The following is a 13,909-nucleotide window of genomic DNA, read 5'->3' as shown; positions in this document are numbered from 1 at the left end:
AGCGGACATGATAACCCCTCTTCCAGCGGGGTGCACATAAATAAAAATGATCAACCCAATTAGCGACTATCTTAACTCCTCATTTGGATTTCTCCCGAAATGGTGGAGGTACATACATAGATAGCTTAGTCATAGAATATGTAGTCGATTAGATTATGACAACAGATCAAGAGAAAGAGCTTTTTATTCATCATTGTCTGATCGAAAGACCTCGTGTATAAATAGCCTTTAATATGTATGAACAGTTTTGGAAGTGAGAAAAGTAAATGATTTAAAAAAGAACAATGATTTTTGGAAAGAACAAAACAATATCACGAACATGCCAGCACAAGTAAAAGTTGATTTTGAGATATATGCAAATACATTACAAGTGTAACTTATATAATAAAGTTTCTAGCTAAATAAACGGCATGTTCAAAACCAGGGGTGTTCAACACTGGTAGTCGTAATTAATCACTGAAGAGCAGATGCCCCGAAAATGTGCTGTCTTTGGTCAGACCATTACCGCCGTGGTTAGCCACAAGCCATACCCTGTCCCCCTCTTTCAGCTTAATGAAGGTGATTCCACTCGCAGTTATGTAACCATTCTGTTTGGTGGTGTAAGAATGCAAAATTAACTCTCCGTTCCGCATCAGGTCCACACTTGCTGAATTCTCATAGATGGCGACGTTAAAGTTGAACTCGTAGACTCCAGGGTAGACACAAAGAAAAATGCCTGTGGCCGTGTTGTAGCTGTTCTGACCATTGTAGATGGCTTCGTGGAAAGTGATGGGAAGACCAGGAATGGGGAAATTATCTCCCAGTCGGACAGAAAAGGCCACTTTCGCTGAAGACCCGGAGCCACCTGGAGGTCCTGAAAAACAAATACATGGATACGGTCGAAAAACCTTTCCAATTGTTTCATCCGAAAAATATTGAATTTACCAGGAGGTCCGGGCGGTCCAGGAGGTCCAGGGTGTCCGTAGTCTCCAGATTGTGTGGTCACTGGAGTCAAAAAAATGATCAATTAGTATTACGTATGAATATGTCAATATCAAAAGTCAGTCCAAAAATTTCCCTGAATATTTAGTAAAGCATTTCTAGAGATTTTTGAAATGGCAATTGTAGTCAAAATACTATACAGAATACTAAACAAAATTTAAAAAAAATAAAAGTTGGCAGTAAGGTTTGCAGATCAAATTAAAGTTGGGAGTAAAATATATCTTTATAAGTGAATGCATGATGGGCATACCATCTGGAGGCCTGATGGTTGGTGGTTCATAAAATCCATATGCTAGAACACATAACATGTTGAAATGGGTTACTCCAAAAAGCAAAAATACTATATCTGTAGAGATTTCCAGAGTGGAACTCACGGGTGTCTGTCCATGGACTGAGGTCAAACTTAGGGATCTCATTGCAAAATGTGTAGCCCGCTCCTCTTGGCTGGAACAGGAAAGGTTGTTTCGGAATGTCATCGATTCCGGTATTGTCACAGATAATACGGGACAGTGACGTCTTCATCAAAGATGCCCGCTGTGACTTGGTGAACACTCCGTCGTTCTCCCACCAAAATCTGGAAAGAATATTTGGTCCTTGAGGTTTGCACGTACGTAATGGCAGCTGAATGGTACGTTTTTTGCCTCATGTCATTACCGATCTCCCGCTCTTATGTTTCTGTACTGCCTTGCGATGAGGCATGAAAACAAGGGACCGACTCTTCCTCCTTTCACAAGAGGCTCTGTGATTCCTCCCAGCCACGGGTCAATGTTATCGGCAGTGCCGTAAAGATCTAGCAGTTTGCCGGCCAATTCCGCATTTCCCAGCACCAAAGCCAGCTCTTCCAAATTTTGGGGTTGCGAAAGACCACAGAACTTCCGCCATTGGTTGTAACCTGAGACGACGGAAGAAGGGATAAGAAAAATCCACCCTGGCGAGAAGGATGTGTGTACGGGTCAAGATAGCAAGATATGTACCTGGTATTCCGTGGTCTCGTCCTCGCTGCATGTTAAGCGATGCCAGATCCAGGGACATTTGGAACGAGAACTTAAAGAGCCGGTCTCTCAGCTCATCGGTGATGATGGCATCTTGAATGTTCAGTTTGGCCGGTCGACCAACAAGCCCTCTGATGATTGGGTCTATTCCGCCTAAAATTATTTATAGACATACTGTACTCATGTGCAAAGGATGCAGACAAAATGAAGTGGCTGCAGGTCTTGACCGTACCTTCAAAGACCAGCCTCCATGGTGTGTTGAAGGCCCTGCTCAACATTGGAGAGGGATACAACGGGTGTTCACTGTAGTTTTCGTCCAGCCGGAAGACAAATGGCTGAATCATGGTATGCCCGAATCGAAAGGCCGCCGTTGCGAATACGTTGGCAACGGATGGGTCGATGGTCTTGTCGTAGCCTGGGTAGCTAGACAGGGTCTTTGCAAAGGCATCTGGACCAACGATGTGGGTGAGGTAGTCTCTGAATGTGATGACCTGAGACACAAAAGATGGTCAACAGCAGAATTCGCCATACTATTACCATATCGTGAACGCAATGGAGGGTAGCTTGAACCTGGAAATACGCCCCCATGATCTTGCGGGCTTCCTGATAGATTCTCTCTCCGCTCCATTCAGGATTTAACTTGGCCAGAGCTCGAGCCAAACGGTTGTGCTCGCGCAAGAACAGCGTGTGCAGTGTGGTCAACATGATGTTCTCGTTTGTGCGTTCGTCACCTTCAAAGTTGAAAAAAGATATGAGGATAAATTCTCAATAAGTCATTTGGATGCTGCTAGAAATGCAAAAACAATCCTTTGCAGATGACAGCAAAGGACCTTGTTTAGCTTTTTACTTACCCCCCAAAAAGCAAAGGACCTCCTCAGCATCTGAATTGTTGGTGATACGAGCTCGGGTTGCACAAATGTTGGCCATCATTTTCGTAAAGGGCAGCATTTCCCGGCCTTTGTCCTTATACTCTGCGTTCACTCTCAACAATCCGCGATCGGTGGTGAGGTCGCGCAGTTCTAGAGCCAGTTCGTCATCCGAGCCATACACCTGACCAGCGTCGATGAAAGCAGTCAGAGCGTTCAGCTGTTGCCGCACTGTGGCGTTGCCACCAAAGAAGAAGGCCGTGTTGCCAGATCCGCAGGTCGCCGACGATCGAAAGAAGGGAATACATTCCTGGACGCCGAAGCGAGGGTCATTCTTGGGGATCTGTCCGGGTTTGGGGTCAAAGTGAACTTGTTAGTGGGATTATCTTACGATCCAGCCAGAAAGCAAACGTGGTAGATCACTCACCACGATAGGGAAGCAAGGCTCGCTGCGCTCACAGCTTTCATCGCAGTCGAGACCGTCGCTGAATGAACGGATGACGGGAGAATGCGGCGCCAAGGTCTGGTCGTGGTCTGACCATTGTCCAAAGGAGGCCAACAGAAGAGTGAAGACTGTGTCGTCCACTACGTCTGCTGCGGGTGTGGCCAAGATGCGGTTGGATACTTCTCTGACCTTAAATCAGAAAGAAATGATTAAAGCAATGATATCGATTTCAACTCTGTGAGGTCATGAGCATGTCCTTTAGGAGGAAGCCAAGGAGATTGATCATACCAGAGGAAGAAGGAAGCCATTGATTTTCACGGGGTCCCATCCACGGGGCAGGGAGATTCCGTCCTGGTACTCAGCAGGTACCCAGCGTAAGAAAGGAATGTTGGAGGCTCCCCATCGAGGATTTTTCCTGCAAACAAGCGGAATCAATGACGTCTCTTCGACAGTAACACTCATTTTAGCTAACCACTACAGCAAACTGAGCAAAAATTGAAAGCCGACAAGAACTTTCACTATCATACTCGTTGTTGCAGAGGCCGCTTGCGGTACGAAATTTGTTCACGTTGGGCGTAGTCTTGCACTCGGGGATCGGCGTACGAGGGGAGCAGCCCACCAATTTTTCAATGAATTCCAAGTGTTCCTCTGTTAACAGATCTGGCAACAAAATTATAAAGCGCATTACTGGTAGTCTCCACGAACCGTAACTTTTCCAAGCCTTGTTGCAAAATCTATTCTACTAAACTACCGAGTTCTGACTGTGGTATGTTTCCAAACTATTAACAGTAAAAAATTTGAGGCTACATGAAAAAGAGTGGCGTCTTCCGAAGAAAAATTTCAGATTATAGTATTGACTCCTATCGAGTAGTTATTTTCACTCACCTGTGGCATTGATGGAACGCCTATGACGTCTTTCCGCTGACGTTTTCAGGATGCTGAGCGTCATATCCATATAGTCAGCCGATCGCGCCACCTCACGGGTAATTCCGGTTGGTTGCTTGAGGAAGCGCAAAACATCCTGAGGCCGCGCTGCATTTCGTTTGATTCGATTCAGGCACCTGGAGCGTCATGATGTCACATTTTAGAGCGGCCAGCCTCTTTTTAATCACAAATTTGAATTTATAATATTCTTTTGTTTTTCTTTGTTGTCTACACCAGTGATTCCAAACCACTTTCCTACAGTACATCAAGGTGCTTTGAGAGATGATCTAACTACGGTTACTTGGTTCAAAACTGAATATTTACTGACAATGTTCAACTATGTCAACCACTTATAGCAGCTGTCAGAATAGATAAATGATTTTCTTCTAGATGGCAGAAGGGCTAATTGACCTGAAATTCCATTTTGCGATTTATACAAAAGTTTAAAATGTGTGTGTATGTCTGTGTGTGTGTATGTGTGTGTATGTGTGTGTATGTGTGTATGTGTGTGTATGTCTATGTGTGTGTATGTACGTGTGTACGTGTGTACGCGTGTACGTGTGTACGTGTGTGTATGTCTGTGTGTGTGTGCGTGTGTGTATGTACGTGTGTACGTGTGTGCGTGTGTACGTGTGTGTATGTGTGCGTGTGTACGTGTCTGCGTGTGTGTGTGCGTGTACGTGTTTGCGTGTGTGTGTGTGTGTGTGTGTGCGTGTGTCTGTATGTTACTAAACACACCCAGGTTTGACGTTGAATCAAGGTGTGGGTCAATTAACACAAGACAAGGTCATTACTATTTCAGTATGTCTGCTTCTATGACATTTTTTTGTTTAATGGAAAGCAGAAACTTACTCTTCTCTGGAATATTCGTAGGCCGAGTCGACACTCTCCATTGCAGAGTGAACAGCCCTTTCAATGGCTTCTTTGGTGAGATGCTCTAAGAGGAATTAAGAATGTTCATTAGATAAAAACTAATACATTGAAAATGTCAAATCTGATTAGATGGATGTCTATACTTACGGGCATTCACCTGCCATTGCAGGCAGAGCGCTGCGACCAGCAAGCACAGACGCCGCAACATACCTGAAGAGAGAGAAATCCATTCTATTATCTCATCAAAATCAAAATGTGATTATGTTTTCCATGAAATAATTGTCCTTTTGAATGAAATCAAAGCGATAGTTTTAGTTCCTAGGTTTAGAACTTTAGATGGTACCAACCTCAACTGAAGCAACTCCAAAATGTGTGACTTGACGAGCGGCAGTCAGTGCTCTGTTCAGGAGGTGTTGTGCTGTCAGATTTTATAGAGGAGTGTCACTGGAAAGACTTTTCGTCACCAAGAATTTGGAACATTTTGTTTTCCTTCTTTCCTTTTGTTCTTCTTCTTCCGCCTGGGACCGTGTCCCGGTTTAACCACTTTAATCTATAGCTGATATAATTATAGAAACCATACAGAGTATCATAAAATCCAGTAAATTGTATTATTAGCTTTATTACATTTCCATATATATTTTGGGGCATGGGTAGTTTTTTTCAAACATGTATCCGAAAAGATAATATGAGAGTCTCTTGAAAATGTGAAAATAGAAGTAAATACAGACAAAAAACAACGACATATTTAAATAATCAAAATTATCATCCCACATTGCTACCGTGAACGTGCCTGAACATTTACATGTTTTAAAGTCAGAGAAAAAATACATGAATCTATTCCTACCCGATAATCTGCATTTTTTTCATGCAACGCAAAATAATGTTAAATTTGCGTTATTGTTATGACATCTAATCTGTAATGAATGTAACACAAACACCATAGCATGGCGGCCTTACAAAAACAGAAAGACAAAACCTGTTGATAAGTGATGCGATAAACACTTCCTGGAGAAATGCTCGTGACAAAACTTGGCATGCATTTGATCATTCTTCCAAAGTTAATTTATATTGCGCACGCAAAGACACCCACACCTATGCAAAGTAGCCCCGTCCATGCAGACTTATTCATCAACTTTTTGAAACTTTTCATTTGGTTTAAATGACACACTAAAAGGTGTAAAGTTTGCATGTTCTCCCCGGGCTTGCGTGGCTTTTCTCCGGTTGTGAGGATCCGCACACATAAAATTACTAATGTCAGAGAATTGCGCTGTAGGAAAATGCCATTTTTAAGACTTGCTATGTGAGTGGATGGATTTTTAAAAGAAAATAATAGAAGTGGGCAATATGCCGAAGTTTAAATGTACAAATATCTTTGTTTAGTTTCGCAATTGAAAGTCACCCAGCAAGAATTCACCCAGGAATAGCCCGGTGCTTTCCATTCACATTTCTCACTGGTGAGGGAAGATACTTCCCGATCAGTGGCAGGTCTTGCATTCAAATCTTGTAATTATGGAAACCAGCAAAGTTCATCAGTTTTGCTTATGTGACAGATTGCTACACACAATTTGTGTTTTATTAGTCAAAGATAGCTGAAATGAGTTTTGGTTTGATCGGGCGATTAAAGAACTGAAAAAAAAGATGTGGCTGAGGGCCTTTTCAGCCCCGTAAGGAGGAATTTGAAATTTAACGGGTTAAATAAAGAGTCGTGAAGACATCAATCGGCAAGCACTTCTGATTTGAAGGATTCTGGAGACATTGTAAATTCACGTGGAACCACATTAAGGCGAAAATCTGATTGGACAGGCGGAAAAAAAACTTTGCACATTCATGTACTAGAAGCTGTGCAGCCAAGATGAACACAACATTAGGATTCAAATTATTGCCTTAATTCATCAAGATACAGCAAAACCTGCTGAGTTAGGTCTATTTCGAGGGTCTCAGGAAACTGATGGTAATCCTTTTGTTATTTTAATACAAAAGAAGTGACGTAAAACAATATTTGATTAGACTACAATTACAATATTTGATTGGACTACAATTGATTCAGATGTACAGTGTTTTATGATTGTAAAAAAAAAATGATTGTAAATTTGTTCGGAGCAGTTCTAACTCTTTTAACGGCTTATGTTGCTATTTTTTTATGGAATAAGAAAGAAAAGAAGGCCTTGCTGACCATGACTACCACCACTGATAGAAAGAGAATAAACATTATGTTGTTTTTCTGAATCTGCTGTTTCTGAACAGAATGCTTCCGAGTAGAAAAAATTGCGTTCTAATAGCTGTTTTGGTGCGCCTGGGTTTTTTTTATTTTACAGTAAACTTCGCTCCCTTACAGATCAGGTTGTGCAACATGTTTTGCGTGTCTGTAAGAGGGTGGCGCTGAAGTGAAGCTGAATTTTTCTTCATTGGATTATAAGGTAAACTAATAGATATAGTTGTGTCGTTTTTCTGTTCCAGGATTTACCTGAGAGCAAAATATGACATGGATGGCGTACCAAAGATTTAATCCAACAGTGTGTGCAATTTGAGTTTAGCTATTCCACTCTTGACATCATTACTTCATGTAAAGATACCGATTTTTAATCATTTTTCACAACATTAAGGGAAATGATTTACATCAAAGTCCTTTCTGCAGGTTTACACACTTTCAGACGACAAGCAACACTCTTGGAAAATCCAAATGTCCCTTCATAGAGGAACTATGAGAAGAGTGACAGAGGTAAAGAAAGAGAAAAAAAGAAAAGAAAGTAAAGGGGAGAAAAAAAACAAAAGGAAACTGAAGGAGAGAAATAAGGAAGTATAAAAAAAATCTTGCTTATAAAATTCTCATTGTTCAGTGTGAGGATTTAGTCTGGAATATATATTCGACCCATGAGTCCTCTACCAGGAAATGGAAAGTATACTTGAACGTGAATGCAGTCAGTCGTCTTTGTCTCGTTGCTTCTTACCCTTTGGCACTCACTTGCGGTGTAATTTTGCTCGACTGCATACTGCAGGTTCATTATTAAATTTCCAACACCCACATGAGCAATTAAGTTCATGTAACAATTCACCTCAAAAGCACACTCTCGAAAGATATGACTGGAAAAGCAATATTACTGTGATCAAAAAAGTGGGCTATTTGGCTGGAAATTTAAATGACAATTATACTATATATATATATATATATATATATATATATATATATATATATATATATATATATATATATATATATATATATATATATATATATATATCTGTGTGTGTATATATGTATATTTATCTGTTTGTGTTTACGTGTATGTGTATGTGTTTACGTGTATGTGTTTGTGTTTACGTGTATGTTTGTGTATATGTGTTTGTGTATATGTTTGTGTAAATGTGTTTGTGTATGTGTATATGTGTTTGTGTATGTGTATATGTGTTTGTGTGTGTATGCGTATGTGTATATGTGTTTGTGTGAACGTGTATATGTATGTGTTTGTGTATATGTGTTTGTGCATATTTGTATATGTGTTTGTGTATATGTGTATATGTGTTTGTATATATGTGTATATGTGTACGTGTATATGTGTACGTGTATATGTGTACGTGTATATGTGTACGTGTATATGTGTACGTGTATATGTGTACGTGTATATGTGTACGTGTATATGTGTACGTGTATATGTGTACGTGTATGTGTACGTGTATATGTGTACGTGTATATGTGTACGTGTATATGTGTACGTGTATATGTGTGTGCATATATATATATAAAAGATCTTTTATATAAAAGATAAAAAAAAGAAATTCAGTCCAAGCTATATAAAAAAAAAAGAAAAAAAAAAAGAGTGGAAGTGTAACTTTTCAATTCTGTGCCAAGGACTAAAATTAAAATCAAAGCCAGTTCGGTGAGCAGATTAAATTTTCAACTTCCTTGTTTCTGAAACATCAACTGATTGCCATTCCAAATTTCCATTGATGCGAGTCTAAAAACGTTCAGTTTTGTTTACATGTCACGCACACAAGATTGCAATCAATACACAAAATTGCTGTTACAATCTGAAAAGATTTGTATGTCACATCATTGAAATTTAAGGAAAATTTAACTTTTTTTTCTCTTTTCAAAAATATTCTGGATTCAGGCGGACGAGTGGCTAGCGTGTCGGCCTCACCGTTCTGGGGTCGAGGGTTCAATCTCAGGCCCTTGTGAGGATAAGTGGTTCATGAATGAATCTGGATTCATTATCTCACGCCATAATAGGGAGAATCAAAAATAATTAATGTGACAAAGAAAATAGTTGTTGACACATCTTGGGCTTTTGTAGATGTAGATAAAGCGATAAATTCTGAACAGCTATACCGTACATTGTTAAACCCATATTGGAGTTTTTCAAAGTTTTAACCTGTGTAACAAAACAAAAAAATCACACACACGCATTTAATGTTGTATGGAAACAATCCCGAATAATATTATTTGTTGGTTAAAGAAATCATGAAGAAAAATAGCACAACAAAAATGCTATTGATTTTGAATATTCCCCAACATGTTTGGCTTGTCTTCCTCATTACTTGCTTTAATTGTTTCTCACCACAGCACAAAAAAAGAAAAACAAAAGACACCAAACTAGAAAAGTCACCTGCTTTCTTTCCTTCTTTGTTATACAGTAAGGTATCATTATGAGCACAATTAAAATTAAACTTAGAATGAAGCCGAGACTTCTTTTTCCATTTGCTATTCCTGGAATTTTTATTATTATGTTTTTAAACCTTACAAAAATGTTGCATGCAAGTGGTTCTGTCTAATCTACAATGAAAAAATAAAAAGTTATTTTAATGCTGCTCATGTGGTGTTTCCGCATACGTTCCTCTAAGTCGCACCTTAAAAAATTGTTGAACCGAGCCTTGATTATAAAATGGTTATGCAGTGTCACAAGTTATTCATTTGAACTTAGTATACTTACAGATAGCTATTTTTGGCTTTCAGATGTGGTAAATTATATCACACAATCAATTCAACCAAAAAAATCTGACAGTCGGTCCTTATTACCGCAAAATAATACGCATGCTACGCTCCCCAAACGTTTTTTGAACATATCAAGTACATTGCAATTTACTACATATAAAAAAAATATTTTCAATGCTTGGCCCCGTGACTTCTCAAAACTTTGAGATAATTGTGCAAACCACCATACCGCCAATGTATGTAATAAAAAGTACCACCAACATAAAACACATGCTACTTTGAATGCTAGACTTTTATAACAAAAGAAAATGTGTTAAGATATAGCATTGTAAAAAAAATTCTGCTGTGAATCTACCAACTTTATTTGTATATAGCATTTTAAAAGACCTTTAACTTCAATTATATATTCAGTAGCATATAGTGGAAAACTAAACAACTACAATAACGTTGTTGCACCCTTCCTTCCAGTTACGTATATACCAGGGGTGTCAAACTCATTTGGCATCATGGGCCACATACGGCCTAGGGAGATGTCAAGTGGGCCGGACCATTAAAATTATACCATGCTCTGCTATAAATAACCCAAATATCATGTCTTTCCTTTGTTTTGGTGTAAAGAAGCACAAGAACATTAGGAAAATATTGAAATTGAATGAACTATCCTTTTTCAAAACATTTCATGAAACACCTCATATTTCCTTAGACAAATGTGCAATTGACTTTTATCATTCACAAATATGCATTGCAACTGATCCCACTGATTGTACAAAGGCACAAAACTTTAATTGGTACTGAAAAATATAATCATGCACTTTAAGATTAAATGAGACTTTTAAAGAAAGGAATTTTTAAACCACTTACACATACGCATATAAAATCTAAATGTAATCCCTGCGTGCACCTTACAAACTAAGGAGAGTGATTTGAAATGTGTCATGAAGAAAGTGTTCGCCTGTCCTGTAAATCTGTAAACTTCATACATGAAACATACATACACATACAATACATACTGAAAATTTATGGAGTTGCTGCTGTTTTCAGTCTGTCTCAGTGATGCCGCTTGTCTTCTACTCTGATGGAAAGAGTGCGCCCCTTAGCGGATAATCCATGAATTGCAGCGAATTAAAAATATTAATTCCATGTCTTTTATGCATTTTTTTCCATTTTCAAATTATCCTGCGGGCCTGATCGAACCTCCTTGGGGGGCGGTTCCGGCCCGCGGGCCGCATGTTTGACACCCCTGCTTTAGCCAAATGAATCCCAATTGAAAAAGCATATCCAAGTATGTAACCTTAGAAGTCAAAAACAAACACTGAAGTGCATGTCACCGCAATGTTCATAATGTGCAATATTGTATCTTAAAGTATTAAAGCCCAACCAAAAAGTATTTACAGTACGTTATTATGAAAACAATGTATTTGTTTTGAAGTATTAATGCCCAACCTAAAAGTATTTGCAGCCCCAGCCCCCTGACTAATGCACTCTATGATGAAAACGATCTCTTTTTTTGTGTCTATGTGTAATAGGCGTGGCTGTGGTCAGAGTTCAAAAGACCCGCCGCCACGCCGCCATTTTTCAAAATGGCGGATGAGCCGGAGGCTGGGCGCGTTGGACTGCTGAGCTGCTCAGAATTGACGATTTCCCGAAGAAAGACCCGACAAACTTCTTCCAGGACAAAGCAGCGCGTTCGGTACTTTGTCTTTTGGGGATTTCGTAGCCCCAGTTCTCATTTCAATAGTGCTTTTTGACGGGAACGTGCTTCATTGGCGTGATGTAGCCCCGACGTGGATGCAAACACAAATGTTTGCTAGCAAGTTGGCTACATTGCATCACCTATTGCTCTTAATGTTTAAAAAGAAACCCTTCCATTGTGTGTTTCAGTCCCTCAACGAGGACAGACTGCTGGGAAACATCAAGAATGTGGCCATAACGTCCAAAAAGGAGCAGTTTGTCGGCAAAGTGAGTCTTTTTTTAATAGCTTCTAATTCCTCTACCCGTGTAATTGGATTGGATAACTTTATTCATCCCGTATTCGGGAAATTTTGTTGTCACAGTAATGTTTAGATATCAGCGACCAGTGTTCACGGCTTTCCTAAATTAGCTTGTTTAGCATCATGATACACTCCAATTTTGAATGAAGACACTTAAACTGGGTTGGCCTCATTACTTGCTTTAATTGTTTCTCACCACAGCACAAAAAAAGAAAAACAAAAGACACCAAACTAGAAAAGTCACCTGCTTTCTTTCCTTCTTTGTTATACAGTAAGGTATCATTATGATCAGAATTAAAATTAAACTTAGAATGAAGCCAAGACTTATTTTTCCATTTGCTATTCCTGGAATTGTTATTATTATTATTTTTTTAATCCTTACAAAAATGTTGCATGCAAGTGGTTCTGTCTAATCTACAATGAAAAAATAAAAAGTTATTTTAATGCTGCTCATGTGGTGTTTCCGCATACGTTCCTCTAAGTCGCACCTTAAAAAATTGTTGAACCGAGCCTTGATTATAAAATGGTTATGCAGTGTCACAAGTTATTCATTTGAACTTAGTATACTTACAGATAACTATTTTTGGCTTTCAGATGTGGTAAATTATATCACACAATCAATTCAACCAAAAAAATCTGACAGTCGGTCCTTATTACCGCAAAATAATACGCATGCTACGCTCCCCAAACGTTTTTTGAACATATCAAGTACATTGCAAAAACACAAATGTTTGTTAGCAAGTTGGCTACATTGCATCACCTATTGCTCTTAATGTTTAAAAAGAAACCCTTCCATTGTGTGTTTCAGTCCCTCAACGAGGACAGACTGCTGGGAAACATCAAGAATGTGGCCATAACGGCCAAAAAGGAGCAGTTTGTCGGCAAAGTGAGTCTTTTTAATAGCTTCTAATCCCTCTACCCGTGTAATTGGATTGGATAACTTTATTCATCCCATATTCGGGAAATTTTGTTGTCACAGTAATGTTTAGATATCAGCAACCAGTGTTCACGGCTTTCCTAAATTAGCTTGTTTAGCATCATGATACACTCCAATTTTGAATGAAGACACTTAAACTGGGTTGACGTTGATTTTTAATAGCAAGTTCCTGTGTGGGTAACTCACACTAGTGCCATCAAGTGGAGGTGTAAGGAATAAACAGTACACTTCTAGAATACGTATATACCTTTGCCCTTCCCTTTCCTAAAGGAAGACTTCAGGGCTAGGACCTTTTGATTTTTAATTGTGGTTTTGACTCATTTAAACAACAATTTTTCCTCCGTCTAAGAGCTTTGTGAGACGTATTTTATTTTTTTGATTGAATGGGAGTCATTTGTGCATCAAAATGGTTAAATAAGCAATGACATAATCATGCTGTGGTGTTTTGCAGAGGTTTAAAGCCACGGAGATGGTGGAAGCTGTCCAAATCTACAAGACCAAAGAAGTCGTGTATGACGTAAGACCTGTTTTTCAGGTTATTTGATTTATTATTTTCATGTCGTGTACTAAAAATACTCTATTTTGCTTCTCTTCAAGGTCCACCCAATCAACGCTAACGAAAGGTGACTTTGGAGTGTGGCACAGCCTTTGACACCAACATCTTGAGGGCCCCTATCCAGTATGTCTTCCATATCTCCCACTACATCTGAAAAGAAAGATGGGTCTTTCTCATGTTGGTAAAACCTAACTTGGGGCCAGTTAGGTCAAAAGATTTGACCAAAAAACAACACTCAGTCTATTTTTTTTTAATGTTGGACTTAGTCTATTGTGCTTTGACCCTCTTTTTTTTCTCCCCAGAATTCCATCCAGTGCCAAGAAGGGATTCATCACCTCATCTTTAAATGCTGGAAGATCTGTGAACTTCTCAATTACCCCATTTTGTGTGAAAATAAAACCTTTAAAATATACT

At 39.1% G+C, this 13,909-nt stretch overlaps 2 protein-coding genes across 8 annotated transcripts; one reads left to right on the top strand and one right to left on the bottom strand.

Moving 5' to 3' along the window:
• Nucleotides 1-166: 166 nt before the first annotated feature.
• On the bottom strand, nucleotides 167-5,525 carry LOC144074514 (eosinophil peroxidase-like). Its single transcript, XM_077600984.1, has 16 exons — nucleotides 5,429-5,525; nucleotides 5,229-5,291; nucleotides 5,061-5,145; nucleotides 4,170-4,345; nucleotides 3,812-3,944; nucleotides 3,573-3,699; nucleotides 3,267-3,473; nucleotides 2,825-3,182; nucleotides 2,544-2,704; nucleotides 2,206-2,464; nucleotides 1,956-2,126; nucleotides 1,636-1,873; nucleotides 1,356-1,555; nucleotides 1,232-1,273; nucleotides 925-984; nucleotides 167-853 (listed from the first exon to the last, which is right to left on the bottom strand). The coding sequence occupies exons 2-16, from the start codon at nucleotides 5,287-5,289 to the stop codon at nucleotides 450-452; spliced, it is 2,682 nt and encodes an 893-aa protein (XP_077457110.1). The 5' UTR covers nucleotides 5,290-5,291; nucleotides 5,429-5,525; the 3' UTR covers nucleotides 167-449.
• A 5,002-nt stretch (nucleotides 5,526-10,527) lies between these two features.
• LOC144075031 (uncharacterized) lies at nucleotides 10,528-13,907 on the top strand. 7 transcript variants are annotated; one of them, XR_013300453.1, is made up of 5 exons: nucleotides 10,528-11,701; nucleotides 11,893-11,970; nucleotides 12,811-12,888; nucleotides 13,391-13,456; nucleotides 13,537-13,791. XR_013300453.1 is itself a non-coding variant. In XM_077601806.1 (5 exons), the coding sequence occupies exons 1-4, from the start codon at nucleotides 11,800-11,802 to the stop codon at nucleotides 13,589-13,591; spliced, it is 363 nt and encodes a 120-aa protein (XP_077457932.1). In that variant the 5' UTR covers nucleotides 11,729-11,799; the 3' UTR covers nucleotides 13,592-13,618; nucleotides 13,798-13,907. The 7 variants fall into 7 exon arrangements, 5 of the variants coding, with proteins under 5 accessions (XP_077457932.1, XP_077457933.1, XP_077457931.1 ...); XM_077601806.1 differs by lacking the exon at nucleotides 10,528-11,701 and adding an exon at nucleotides 13,798-13,907 and having other exon boundaries at nucleotides 11,729-11,970; nucleotides 13,391-13,449; nucleotides 13,537-13,618; XM_077601807.1 differs by lacking the exon at nucleotides 10,528-11,701 and adding an exon at nucleotides 13,798-13,907 and having other exon boundaries at nucleotides 11,729-11,970; nucleotides 13,391-13,449; nucleotides 13,537-13,672.
• The last annotated feature ends 2 nt before the right edge of the window (nucleotides 13,908-13,909 follow it).

Source organism: Stigmatopora argus, chromosome 5, assembly GCF_051989625.1.
Source record: "Stigmatopora argus isolate UIUO_Sarg chromosome 5, RoL_Sarg_1.0, whole genome shotgun sequence".
Lineage (NCBI taxonomy): Eukaryota > Metazoa > Chordata > Actinopteri > Syngnathiformes > Syngnathidae > Stigmatopora > Stigmatopora argus.
This window is presented reverse-complemented; position numbering and strand designations above follow the sequence as displayed.